At 42.3% G+C, this 12,444-nt stretch overlaps 2 protein-coding genes across 2 annotated transcripts; both read right to left on the reverse strand.

Annotated features, from left to right (window-relative positions):
• Positions 1-79: 79 nt before the first annotated feature.
• On the reverse strand, positions 80-1,496 carry LOC146971587 (uncharacterized). The gene is made up of 3 exons (XM_085803569.1): positions 1,336-1,496; positions 1,070-1,156; positions 80-963 (listed from the first exon to the last, which is right to left on the reverse strand). The coding sequence occupies exons 1-3, from the start codon at positions 1,378-1,380 to the stop codon at positions 382-384; spliced, it is 714 nt and encodes a 237-aa protein (XP_085659695.1). The 5' UTR covers positions 1,381-1,496; the 3' UTR covers positions 80-381.
• Positions 1,497-7,778: 6,282 nt separating this feature from the next.
• LOC146971588 (uncharacterized) lies at positions 7,779-9,780 on the reverse strand. The gene is made up of 4 exons (XM_085803570.1): positions 9,606-9,780; positions 9,363-9,458; positions 8,557-8,659; positions 7,779-8,517 (listed from the first exon to the last, which is right to left on the reverse strand). Exons 1-4 carry the CDS (start codon positions 9,648-9,650, stop codon positions 8,069-8,071), a joined length of 693 nt encoding a protein of 230 aa, XP_085659696.1. The 5' UTR covers positions 9,651-9,780; the 3' UTR covers positions 7,779-8,068.
• Positions 9,781-12,444: the final 2,664 nt, after the last annotated feature.

Below are 12,444 nucleotides of genomic sequence, written 5' to 3' on the forward strand. Positions count from 1 at the left end.
CATCCTCACGTGTCCAGCACAAGTCCACACCTCGCTCCTTGTGACGCGTGCCAGCAAACAATCAATGAACACTCAGACATTGTTAGGTGATTTTACCCTTTTGTTTATTTACAAATGGCAAATAAAAATAAATTAAGGTGCAAAAATACTTAATAAATGACACAGTAGTCATGAACCGGCCCGTGTAGGCAGAAGCAGCGCTAGATACATTTACAATATCTACAAATATATCAGAATTTACAGGAACCCCTGTAGAAGGCCCGTGTTCAATACATTGCACTGAATATGTCCTCGTGGAAAGACGCATGAACAACACACGCTGCTGTTTGCATATGAATCAGCATGTTAGAGTCAGTAAAAGTTCTTTTTCTTCAGTCTAGGTCAGGGCCAGGGCCTCCACAGACACTGGCTGAGCGGGTGGCTCTGGTTCGAGCTCTGTGTCATCACTCTACTCGCAGATTTATGGAGCTGTCTGGGAGTCGTGGAAAAACGACGTGGTTGTCCTCGGGCCTGAACGCAGCTGGTCACATCTGGGGCGGGCGTGCACAGTCTGTGTCCGGACCTGTTTATCAGCATCCGAAGAAAAGATCTGGACGTCTTCCTGAGCAGCAGGGAGCTGGTGGAGGAGGAGGAGCGGGCCTCCGTCCTCCTCTGGACGACGGCTGCAGAGTCAGAGTCTGAACGGGAGAAGCGGGCGGAGAAAGACGCGTCCAGCGCTGTTCCCAGCCACAGGCCTTTCCCCTCGGGTCCCAGGAACTGAGCAGCTCTCTGCAGGCAGGTGGAGAAGCCGTCTTGGAAGGAGGGCTTCTGGCCTCCTCCACCATCACCAACACCACCACCTCCACCTCCTCCTCCTCCTCTTCCTCCTCCAGCTCTCGTCTTGTCTTCTTTGGCGGTGTTCTGGAGGAAGAGGACCGTGTGCTCCAGGATCTCAGCTTTCTCCAGCCTGCGCTGAGTCTCCTCCTAGGACACAAACAAAGAGTTAATAAACTAGTTCTCGCCTTCATTAAAAATCGGTGCAATCTTGTAGGTTTGGGCCAGCTGACCACCAGAGCCACGTGGCCTTTACCTGTCTCTGTAGCAGAAGAGTCTTCAGGCTCTCCAGGCTGCGGTTCATTCTCTCTCTCCGGCGTCTCTCCACCTGAGGTTTGAGACTCTATGGGACACAGAGACGAGATGATAAGATTAATAAATGGAGTGAGACTGCAAGGTGAAATAATCTAAATCCAAACCACACACATACAGTATATGCCCCAAATACATAACGACATTTCCTCAGGACAGTTAACAATAGAAATGTAGAACGTTAAATGAAGACATAAATGATCCACTCACCTTCCTCTGGGCCTTTGCGTCCTGTGCATCTTGAAGTAATTTCATGGTTGTAGTCCAACAACTATCCAGCGGTTCCAGCAGCTGTGTCGCTCTGTCAGTCAAGGCTGAAAGTGACCACACTGGCTTCAGTCTGGCGTTTTAAAGCCCGAGGTGGGCGTTACCTTAGGCTCCTCCCACTACCCTGGTCACACACTGTATTTCACCACAGTCACTAAACTCAATTATACAAAGTTATTAATGTCAGTGAAGCAGCATTCTGTATCACAATTGAATCATCACAGTCATTAATCTTACTTTTCTGCAGTTTGAAAGTTTTTCAGTTTGCAAATTGGCCTTATTAGTGGGAAGTGGACTAATATTATGGACTAATGCTGTATGAACTGAAGAATGTAAAACTAATATTTACTTGTCACTCTTCTCCTATATTATCTGTTATAACACATATTTGGCATCAGTCTGAAGATGGACGCGCACTGAGTGGCGCACCAACTAAAGACTCTTCATTAATCCGCATCCACGTGCAGCTGTCCCGCCGGGTGTCAGCGCCACGCGTCCCTGCGACGTGTTGCCAGCTCGTGTGTGACGCTTATTTGCAAGTGTGAGAGAAAACAAAAGACATCCGCCACCACAGCGTGAAGCGCAGACAAATGACTGCGGATTGACTCATGCCGTTGTTATGGACGAGACGAGACGTGGCGGGTTTCAGGCAGCCCCAGGCCAAATGTGACAAAAGAAATAAGGAGTGTGGAGGAGGGAAGAAAAGTTTAAATGAAATCGAAAACATTTTAAGCACGAGCTCATTCAGTTACTCATTGATGCTTTCGTTTGTTTTTTTAAACTTCGGAAGTGAAAACGCGTGCGTAAAATCCTCTCTGTTATAAGAATCCTCCTGTGATTTTCTTTGGTTGTGATGTAAAACTGAGTCAAGAGGAAACCTACGGCTCAGTTTGGCTAAGCGAATTCCTAATGTCATTCCTAATCTACAAAGTATCTAAAGTCTTAAAAATGACAACTAGGTGCCGTGCGTAAAATTACCCTTTACGCATAAACCTAACCTTTTACGCATGATTCTGCAAATACCTGCGAAATGATGACACCGAAACCAAATGGGGACAGAGATGTGATTTTATGAGACAAACGCGTGGGAACCCGAATCCCACTTATCCCCCCAAAACCCTCCTTTGTTATGATGTATCGATTCTAACAGGTAATAAAGTGTGAATGGAGCTGCCTGCGCGCTGTTCCCATGAGAGAGAGTTGGAGGAGTCGCTCCCACGTTTCTATAATCCAGTGCTAAAGGTTTGATGCAATTTGCAAATACGCATCTTGCACCAAACCCAAAATAAATCACCGTGCTGTTCTCAGATTCTCTTTTATTGTCAATTTCAAGCAGCAAACGAAGCAGCACAGTTTGTCAAATTCTTGGCATTTTCGGGGAGCCAACGCTTTGCGCGTAAAACCCATCATTTCACTTTGTTTAGTCAAACTGACCCTTGTCACTAACGTGTAATTATAATTCTCAATGTCCTACGTGTGCGCGTGGGAACCCGAGAGCTCCAGGCAGGCACACTCTGCTGTGTAAATGAAGTATCGGTTTTAACAGGTTATAAAAATGAGGACGAAGCCTCCTGAGAAAGAGCCGGAGGACACAGTCCCACTGTCACACTTTACTCCACATTTGTCTGCGCGTCACTGTGTCACACAGCAAATGTGCACCCACTAAACCCACATTTATTTGTTTATTTATTGGCGTTCGGCTTGGAGCTGTGAGGCAATTTGCCTCGCGCCCCAGATGTTTTTAATGCATGTAACCAGACTTCTTTATTTGTTCTACATTTAAAAAGCCTTAAAAAAAAAAAAAAAAGATTCACATTTTTTCCAGTGTCTTAAAATAATATCTGGGTAACACTTTATAATAAGTACACACTATTAAGCATTAGTTAAGCATGAAATACTGAATTCATCATTTATAACACATGAATACTCATTAGTATGTAGTTTATAAACACTGTTAAAATGTTACTCATCATTGATGAGCACTAACTGTACTTATAAACTACATATTAATGAGTATTTGTGCGTTATAAATGAAGAATTTGGTATTTATTAATGCTTAACTAATGCTTAATAGTGTGTACTTATTATGCATTATAAGGTATTACTCAATATGTTGTCCATGTGATCATTTTTCTCCTGCTCCCTCTGGGTCCTGGATGAACTCTCTCCCAGTGCCCTGACACTGTCAGTGATGTTTTGCCTTCTCTTACATCCCAAGTGAGTTCCCTGTTTTTGTGACATCCTCTTGCTGCAGAGAAACTCTGCAGGGAAACACAAAGAGGGATTCTTGTACTAAAAGACTGTAACTATGGAGAATGCCTGTTTGAGTCTGTTAACTCGGACTCTGGGGTCACTTCTGCTATAAGTTGAAGCTCTTGAGAACAGGAGGAAATATTCTGTTACTTGATGGCAGCTGACTGATGTTTTACACTACACTTTAAACTGTGAAACTTTTTGTTAAAAGTACATACGTATTAACTAAATGGTGAAGTGCTCCCCATGCAGAAAGGTTTCCCCTGCACTAGTGGTTTGGCATCAGCTCCCTCCAAAGTGTCACTAGAGAATCTGAGAGGTCATGAAATGATTTATAACAGAATAAATGAGATCTGTTTATTATACATTATTAGATTTAAACGCATTCCCTTCTGATTTTAACTGACTTGTGAACAGGTGGTGGATAGTTTAAACCCTTGAAGTCTGAGACAGTCTGAGGAAATAATTCACAGACAGAAACATGGCTTCAACCACTGCTGTCCTATGTGCTGTGTTTTATAATCTGATATTTCTAATGATCAGCAGTTGCGACATGTTTCGGACCTCTACGAATCTATAGGAAGATGAGCTGATGGTTGGTCTGCAGCCATTATTTTAATTTATTTTGTTCTATTTTCTTCTTCTTTTGTTTTGATATGTAAATTATCTTATTTATAAAGGACTTGTTGAAAAAGGACGGACTACATAAGTTTATATCTTTCTGCACCCTTTCATTTAGGAGTTGCATTATTTTTGTATTAAACTATTAGAAATTGAAGAGTTCCAGTCCTTGAACTCGCGTGTTCGTTTGATGAAGTACGCAGGAGACGTTCAGTTACAAAAATTTTCCAAAATTTATTTATAAAAGAATCAACTAGGAAAAGAGATCGTGTACAGAGCTCCGGACCAGACTAAGTTTCCCTGACCAACATGCTGCAGCAGCATCAGTTCACGAAGTCTGATGCTGTCTCCTGTCCCTGTCCGGTTTTATAGTTACTGATTACACAAATGCAAGATATGATGTAATTGATGTAATGTGCATTCTCATTGGCTGGAGTCCATACGCCATGACCTCGTGTCTGACCCCAATCTCATGCTTGGTGCTGATCAGCTGTTGATAGCTCCTATTAAACAATGGACAAGAGAGAGAGAAAAGGACAAGACACACAACCCCCTGCATTCGTCAGCTTTCCCCTGCGTCAGCTGACTATCACAGTTACACTAGGTACGAAGACCAGATATCCCAATTGTTTATCAAACAACCAGTACACTCAGTCCCTGTGTGTAACTGCTACTTCCCCTGTCATGTGTATGTCATTCTCTGGGCTGTAAGAGCAAAACAGAGTAATTACGCCAATTATAGTAAAGTTGATTACATGCTTCATTATTAAACTGATTGTCACAAGCTTATCATATGTCTAAAGCAAATGTCAATATCCCAAACATTATAGCAATATATGATTTTGGGGTAAATATCACAACAAAATATAATAAATAATTAAAAGAAATAGATGGATTATTGTTTTGAGGACAGTGAGAATTAAAATATAGTGATGGTTTTAACTCTTCATCTAGCTCTAGAGGCAGGAGGATGGGCAGCTGATGATTAGGACGAAGTTACTTGTTTATTTTTCTGAGAGCTGGAGAGAGAGGACAGAGGGCAGCTGATACTTTATGGGCTGTCTTGAAGAAGCCACCAGCAGACTGTAATATAGTAACCTATCTGCTTTGTCAGGACTCAGACAGTGGGGTCACTGTTTTATGTAAAACCCAAAGCCTTTGACCGCCTCCGAGGACACACGACGCAGCACGCTCCAGCAGCACGCGACCATTTCACACCTTATGCAAACGCGTAAAGCTTAACAACTGTGAATGACTTCACTAACTAAAGTCACAGAACTCGAATACTTTTAAATATAAGATGCAATTAAATAAGAGAAACTTCCAGCTGTCAATCCCATCAGAAGATATTCATATACAGCTCAATTAATATGAAGGTTTACATCCTTTTGATTTATTGTTGGAAAGATCCTCAGTGAGCCATAAGAACTCTGGCACGCGCCAAACTTAACCTACAGCACATTTCCTGAAAGACATTCAGGGAAGATTGACTGAGGGTTAATCTTTTTTACAGCAATGTCCTGAAATCACATCCAGGCTCATGAGACTGAGATAAGTGAGAGACGTCACTGTCCCCCAGTGGAGGTCACTGTCCAGTCCCTGCTGGTTCCCACGGATCAATCCCATAATTTAATCAGCGCCTCTTAAACATCTGCATGAACTGACCCCGGTGAAAGCGTAAACTCGCAGTCACCTGAGCTCACACCATCAAAAAGTGAGAGTTTTCTCCTCATGCATGTGTTTGAATATAAACCAAAAGAGAGCGACAGGCTCCTGAGAAAGAAATAAAGCGACGGGATAAGTGTGGTGCGTAATTTGCATGAGTGTGTGACAAGTGTGTGTGTGTGTGGGAACCAGAGAGCCCACTGTCCTCCACACACTTCTTTTCACGATGCACTAGTTCTAACAGATAATAAAAGTGCAAATGGAGTTGGGCTTTTTCCTTTTTCCCATGAGAAAGAGTCAGGAGAGAGACTCCCAGGCCGTTTCACTACACTTACATCACTTACACCCGCTGATGACACACCGCGAGACGCAAATAATTAAATCAATTAATGCGTAATAACCAAATTAATACTGTAGTCTCCTGTAGAGCTCGGCTTTATGGTGACCTGTGAATTCTGCGCAGCCAAGCAGACAAACAGCCTCTTATTAAACAAGTCTGCACAATTCATCCATTATAGCGATCATATCATTCATAAAAATGTGCGTTTGAATCCCCGTCTCCAATCATCAGTCTGTTTTGCAGTATAATAATCCCTTATTTAGGTATTTATTCATTGAAACCAGTGATCAAACTGCTCTGACAGCACAAACGAGCTCGGACTCTCCAGACTTTCTGTGAAGAACTTCAAAGCGCTGCAGGAGGTGTTAATGTTTCCTGCTCTGACACCGGACACGCGTGGAAAACAAATGGATCACAGAGGGACATGAGCACAGACTGTCGAGTTATTCTGACATGTTGCAGGAACAAAGACGATGGAGAAGTTTTAGAAATAAACTTGACAGACTCTGTTTAGTCTGTAATGATAGAACTATTGGCTAATAATATAAGAAATTATTGTAGAGATTGGCAGAGCATCTATTGTCATTAAGTGTTTGTTTTCATTTATTGTCATAAAATGTTTATTTTCAATCACTATAAGACCAGAATATGTGATTTCAGACACAGTTACGCCTAAGTTGTGAAATGGTAAAAACAGTTCATAATATAACATTTGTAAGCATCATTTGTTGTGAATCTTCTCTGCTCTGGCCTATATTATCTTTTTTTTTTTCTTGGTTTAATCCAAAGGCTTTCAAGATGAGTGAATGAGGTGTGAACGGGGCCATCTTTGATGTCTTTGAAGTGAACTCCTCCACCTCATGGTTAGACTTCACACCTGGAGGATGTAGCTCTGCAGGAAGCCCAGTTTCACACCTCAGACTGACTAAAAAGAGCTGTCAAAGGCTCAGTTCATAGAAAAGGGGCCAGATAAAGGATCAGTGACACAATGCATTTTCATTTTAAGAAATGTTTTTATTATTTTCTTATAAAAACAAGAATACCGCTCACCATAGGGAGACATCCAGAATAAATTAGTGTGCAAAATAGACATGAGGATATATATAATTAAAAAGAACACAAGTTAAAGTGTACACAGAGCCACAGATGTCACTCAGGCCGGCACACAGGTGAATGTGAGATGCTGTATGGGGCTCTCCCAGCCTCAAGCCCTGACCTCCCAACACCTGACACCTGGAAATGTGACGGATGGGACACTCAATCATTATCCACTTCAGTAGCACACTCTTGAATCATTGGCAGCATTGGGTTGGAGCAGTGTGTGTGACTCCTTCAGCTCCGTGCAACACTCACCTCTCTCTCTCTCGCCTCTCTCCCATCACAGCAGCGGTCCCAATGCAGCTCCGCTCGGCCGGCCAGCCCCGATCCAGCTCGCGTCTCCCTGTGCCTGTGTCAGCAGAATATAGACCGCTGCCCCCCCCCCCCCGCCACTGTCCCACGGCTCATTCAGAAGCATTAAACAAGAGGAGTGAGTCCAGCCTATCACACACACAGCATGTACAAATGAGATTTTTTCCTTCTTTTTTCTTATTTTAACGTTATTTACAAGCTTTGAGGCTGTGGGTGAATACCAACACTGTTGTGAGTTATCAAAAACCATTGTTTACAAGACTACAATGTAGATATGCTCTAAAGAACAATACAGGTGGCACCAGTGAATATCATCGTTGTGATAATATATTATATTATTATTCAGATGCGAAAGAGTCAGTGAAAGTTCAGTTTCAGGGGTGAAGGTCAGGGCCAGGGCCTCCACAAAGTCTGGCTGAGCGGGCAGTTCTGGGTCACCGCCCTCAACTCAAGCAGACTCTGGTTCTGAGGCTGTTGGGGAACTCTGGGGAACCCTTTCCGGACCGGACGCTGGTAGGGAGGAACCGAAGTGTTGACGCTGCAGGCCCGTGCGCTCAGTCTGTGCTTAGACTTTTGCCTTAGCAGCCGAAGAATGGACTTTGTCTGTGGCAGGGAGCTGGTGGAGGAGGAGGAGCGGGCCTCTGTCCTCCTCTGGACGACGGCTGCAGAGTCAGAGTCTGAACGGGAGAAGCGGGCGGAGAAAGACGCGTCCAGCACCGTTCCCAGCCACAGGCCTTTCCCCTCGGGTCCCAGGAACTGAGCAGCTCTCTGCAGGCAGGTGGAGAAGCCGTCTTGGAAGGAGGGCTTCTGGTTTCCATCACCATCACCTCCTCCACCTCCTCCTCCTCCTCCTACTCCTCCTCCTTCTCCACCACCTCCTCCTCCAGCTCTCGTCTTGTCTTCTTTGGCGGTGTTCTGGAGGAAGAGGACCGTGTGCTCCAGGATCTCAGCTTTCTCCACCCTGCGCTGAGTCCCACCCTGCAGGAAAGCATCAGAGTGAGTTAATGAAGTCACCTGACTGATGATCTGCTGTCTCAATCAGTTTTCATCCAAACCCAATGTATAATATCATAGCCTGACATTAAAGGGATAGTTAAACATTTTGGCAAATTTGCCCATTGCCATAATCCCTATAGTCATAGCAGTAGGTTCGTTACCTTTAATTGTCGGTGCAAGCTATTTTTAGAACGGCAGAGCAGAGCCGCGAGCTGCTCAGAGCTATGCTTCGGAGGCTGATAGGATTTCTTGGTTTCCCTCATCAAACTCATCAAATACACAATCCAACAACTCTAGAACGCTCTGATGGACAAGTTGTGACCTGCACATTCACCACACTATGAGATAATAACGAAACGTTACGAGACAGAGTTGTTTTCGAGGCAAATACAGAGACTGCTTGCAGAAAAACTGCCCCCCGACGGTAATGCGCATCATCGGTTTTGCATGAATTTACTGCTCTGCTCCGCCGTTCTAAAAATAGCATGCACCTACAATTAAAGGTAACAAACCTACTGCTATGACTATAGGGATTATGGCAATGGGCCAATTTGCCAAAATGTTGAACTATCCCTTTAAGAACCTCAGAAATCTTATAACAGCATGCAATTAACCCAGATTTCTTATATTTGCTATAACTTCTCTCAAAATATCAACAGGTGAACTCAGTTTGTTTGGTTTTTACCTGTTGTTGTGGCTCCTGCAGCAGCATGGTTCTCAGACAGTCCAGACTGCGGTTCATCCTCTCCCTACGCCGTTTCTCCACCTGAGATTTTATGAACTGGAAGAAAGACAGAAGAAAGACAACATTGTAAAGTTGGTCTAAATGTACAGTAGTGAGCTAGTCTATAAAGTGGGATATTTCATTGTAAGTTGGTTGAAATAGCTCCTGACTGAAAACAGCAGTTTTTCGATGATTTTATTTTACCTTTCTGTCGTTAGGTGCATCCTCCGTTTCCTGTAACAGTTTCATTGTAGTCAATGGTCCAACACAGTCTGTCCTCGAGCAGCGGTCACAGTGGCTCCTTCACAGTTTGCAGCTGATCAGGGAATGACGCTCTGATCCCAGGAAGCCTCTTTTACCTCCTCCATGACAGACCCTCCCAAATGTGACACCCCGCCCACAACCCTCTCAGGCACACCATCCACCAGACACCCCCACCGGTCCAATCGTTTTAAATAATATTAATAATAATAATACAGAACATTTTAACATATTAAATGTAGGCCTATCTGATGATCAGTCTCGTTGTGAAAAAGACGCATTACGCACAAAAATACGCGCGTAAAATCCATGCGTAAAATTACAAGAAATACAGGATCTGAAATGTCACAGTAAAATATAGACATGAAAATCATATTTGCCTTTTTTTTTTTTTTTTTTTAAAGAATGAAATCACTGGTGTTTAATGTGAAGTTAACAACAGGCATGTGTGTGTCGTTTAACGTGGATAACTTTGAATAGATGAGATATTTATAACAACTTATCATAAAAACAATACACAAAATGGATTTAGCTTTTTTTACCTATGTAAAAAAAAAAGGCCTCTATGGATAATTAATTCTGTCTAATTTGGAATTATCACATTTTTTTCTGTTCTAAAATCAGATTGTGTGTGTGTGTGTTGTGTGCACGTTATTGTATTTTTTTTTTTTTTTTTTTTTTACCTTTTATCATGGACGAGTCCGGGAGGATTTTCAGTTTCCCTGTGATGGATCATTCAGAGACTTGGAGGTTGTAAAACCAGCAGTTTACGTGCGCCTCGGACCACATGAACCATTTGTGCTGCACGTACCGTTTGAGGTGCGAGTTGACACATGGATCCATCTGTTCTGCTGGTTTATTAAAGCGGAGAAACGTGTGTCTCCTCCTCACGTGTGAAACTCCTGCTGCCACATCGAGAAATAAAAACCTCCTCATATCATTGCGTCAGAGTCTTTTATTAGTTGTGGCTGAACAACGTCACTTTTAATGTTTGTTTGTTTGTTTTTTTCTTTCTGCTTAATGCTCTTTTCTTTCTCGTTTCTAATAAAAATCAACCGCACGCTCCTTGAGGGCCTGCTGCCATCCACGCTTGACACCTTTGCATTTGTTAGTCGGTCTGCAGGCGCGAGGTGCAACAACAATAGTGAACGCTTTGCATTCACACCTCCAAGACACAATAAGCTACACGTGCCATTTGGGGCCGCGCTGTCTCGTGCTGCGGCGCAGTTTAACGCAGCACTTGTTCGACATTTGCTCGTGAAAACCTTTGATGCCTCGCGGGACCGTGGGAAAGACGAGCGACTGTGACCACGCGCAACTTTGAGGTTTACAGTGAAACCTCGAGGCTCCTCTGCCGGCGGTGATTAATGAACTCTCTTTAACTTCATTATGGTTATAATCCTACTGTAGTCAACTCCACGCGCCACTTCATCTCAGATTAACCGTTTGGTTAAAGGAGCAGCCTGTCCCTATTTACTACGTCAAACAGCTCCACTGATCGACTGAACAGACACACACACCTTACAGCAAATACACATACACATACAGTAAACACAACTTCATATTCTCAAAGAAGAGTTTATTTGCGTAATATACCGAGAGTTTGATATTTTTCTTTTATTCTCTTTGTGGCAGGTAGCATGTTGTTCTAACCTACACCTCTGTCCTTTGTCTGACTCCACTTCATGATGTTCAGACCAGGGGTGCTGATTATATATTTTTTGTTAAATTTAGTTTATTGTTTTTAAAACATTGACTGGCTGTGCCCTGTCCTATTTTTCTGATAGAGTTAAAACATATTTATTTATTTATTTGGTTCATTTCGGGCATGTCAATTAGTCATCATCATCACACATCATCTCAATCCAATTAATACAATACACATGACCGAAAGGGAAAGCGGGAGAAGCAAAAGCTTATCTAGTCCCGCCCCCAATACTCACATATTCATTTTTTCTGCATGTTACATTTTTGACATAACATTCTTCCAGTATTTTCAAAATTTAACAATTTAACAATTTGACATGACATTTTTTGTTTTGTTTTGTTTGTTGTTTTTTTTAACATGACATTTCTCAATTTTTTTTTTTTTTTTTTTCAACATTTGACATTTTGACATAATGTGTTGCAGCATTAGGCAGTATGTAGAGTTGAAGAAATTGAAGTCCAGCTCTAGATAGAGCATAAGGATTACGTGTGTGTCTGCACATGTGTCCAACCGTCATGAGCGAACAACAGTCTCTTCTTGTTGCCAGGCATGTCACAAAAGTCACAAAGTCATAAGATGGTCCAATTGACAGAGAGCAAAAGTCCAGTGTACTGATTATTAGTTGGGATGGTGGGATGGTGTAGGAGCCCTTTCTTCTTTTTACTCATTCTCATTATTTCAACCTGTTGACTGGTTCTGAAGTCAGGGCCATATGGAACAAGCTGTCTGAAGCAGCCACCCCCACTCCAATGACACTTTAAAATAGATAAATACATTTGAAAGCACATCTTTTTCTATAACTTCTTCTCAGGGGTTTTCTTCCACTGATATCTGTTTTATTTTATCTAAACCAAGTGTTTTTATGTGTGTGTTTCCCTGATTGGCTGTTTAATCTTCTTTTATCTGATCATATCTGTGACTTTATTTATTTCTTCATTGATATCTGCCTCTTTGTTGCATTTTATGCATGAATTGTAGAAATAAAGTTAATTATTGATAATATAACAATAATAAAGGAATTTATTATTATTTATTATATTACATTTATTATGGAGTTTTGTTTGTAGTGTTCAC

Source organism: Trachurus japonicus, chromosome 16, assembly GCF_045865225.1.
Source record: "Trachurus japonicus isolate A0001 chromosome 16, Traja_1.0".
NCBI lineage: Eukaryota > Metazoa > Chordata > Actinopteri > Carangiformes > Carangidae > Trachurus > Trachurus japonicus.

Bases quoted from the DNA above. Each gene is read 5' to 3' on its own strand.
- LOC146971587 (XM_085803569.1), bottom strand. From the start codon at position 1,380: ATGAAATTACTTCAAGATGCACAGGACGCAAAGGCCCAGAGGAAG. The intron at 1,157-1,335 runs GTGAGTGGATCA...TGTGTCCCATAG, and splicing joins ACGCAAAGGCCCAGAGGAAG to AGTCTCAAACCTCAGGTGGA. The intron at 964-1,069 runs GTAAAGGCCACG...TTTGTGTCCTAG, and splicing joins CTCTTCTGCTACAGAGACAG to GAGGAGACTCAGCGCAGGCT.
- LOC146971588 (XM_085803570.1), bottom strand. From the start codon at position 9,650: ATGAAACTGTTACAGGAAACGGAGGATGCACCTAACGACAGAAAG. The intron at 8,660-9,362 runs GTAAAAACCAAA...GCTTTCCTGCAG, and splicing joins TGCAGGAGCCACAACAACAG to GGTGGGACTCAGCGCAGGGT. The intron at 8,518-8,556 runs GTGGTGGAGAAG...GAGGAGGAGGAG, and splicing joins GACGAGAGCTGGAGGAGGAG to GTGGAGGAGGTGATGGTGAT.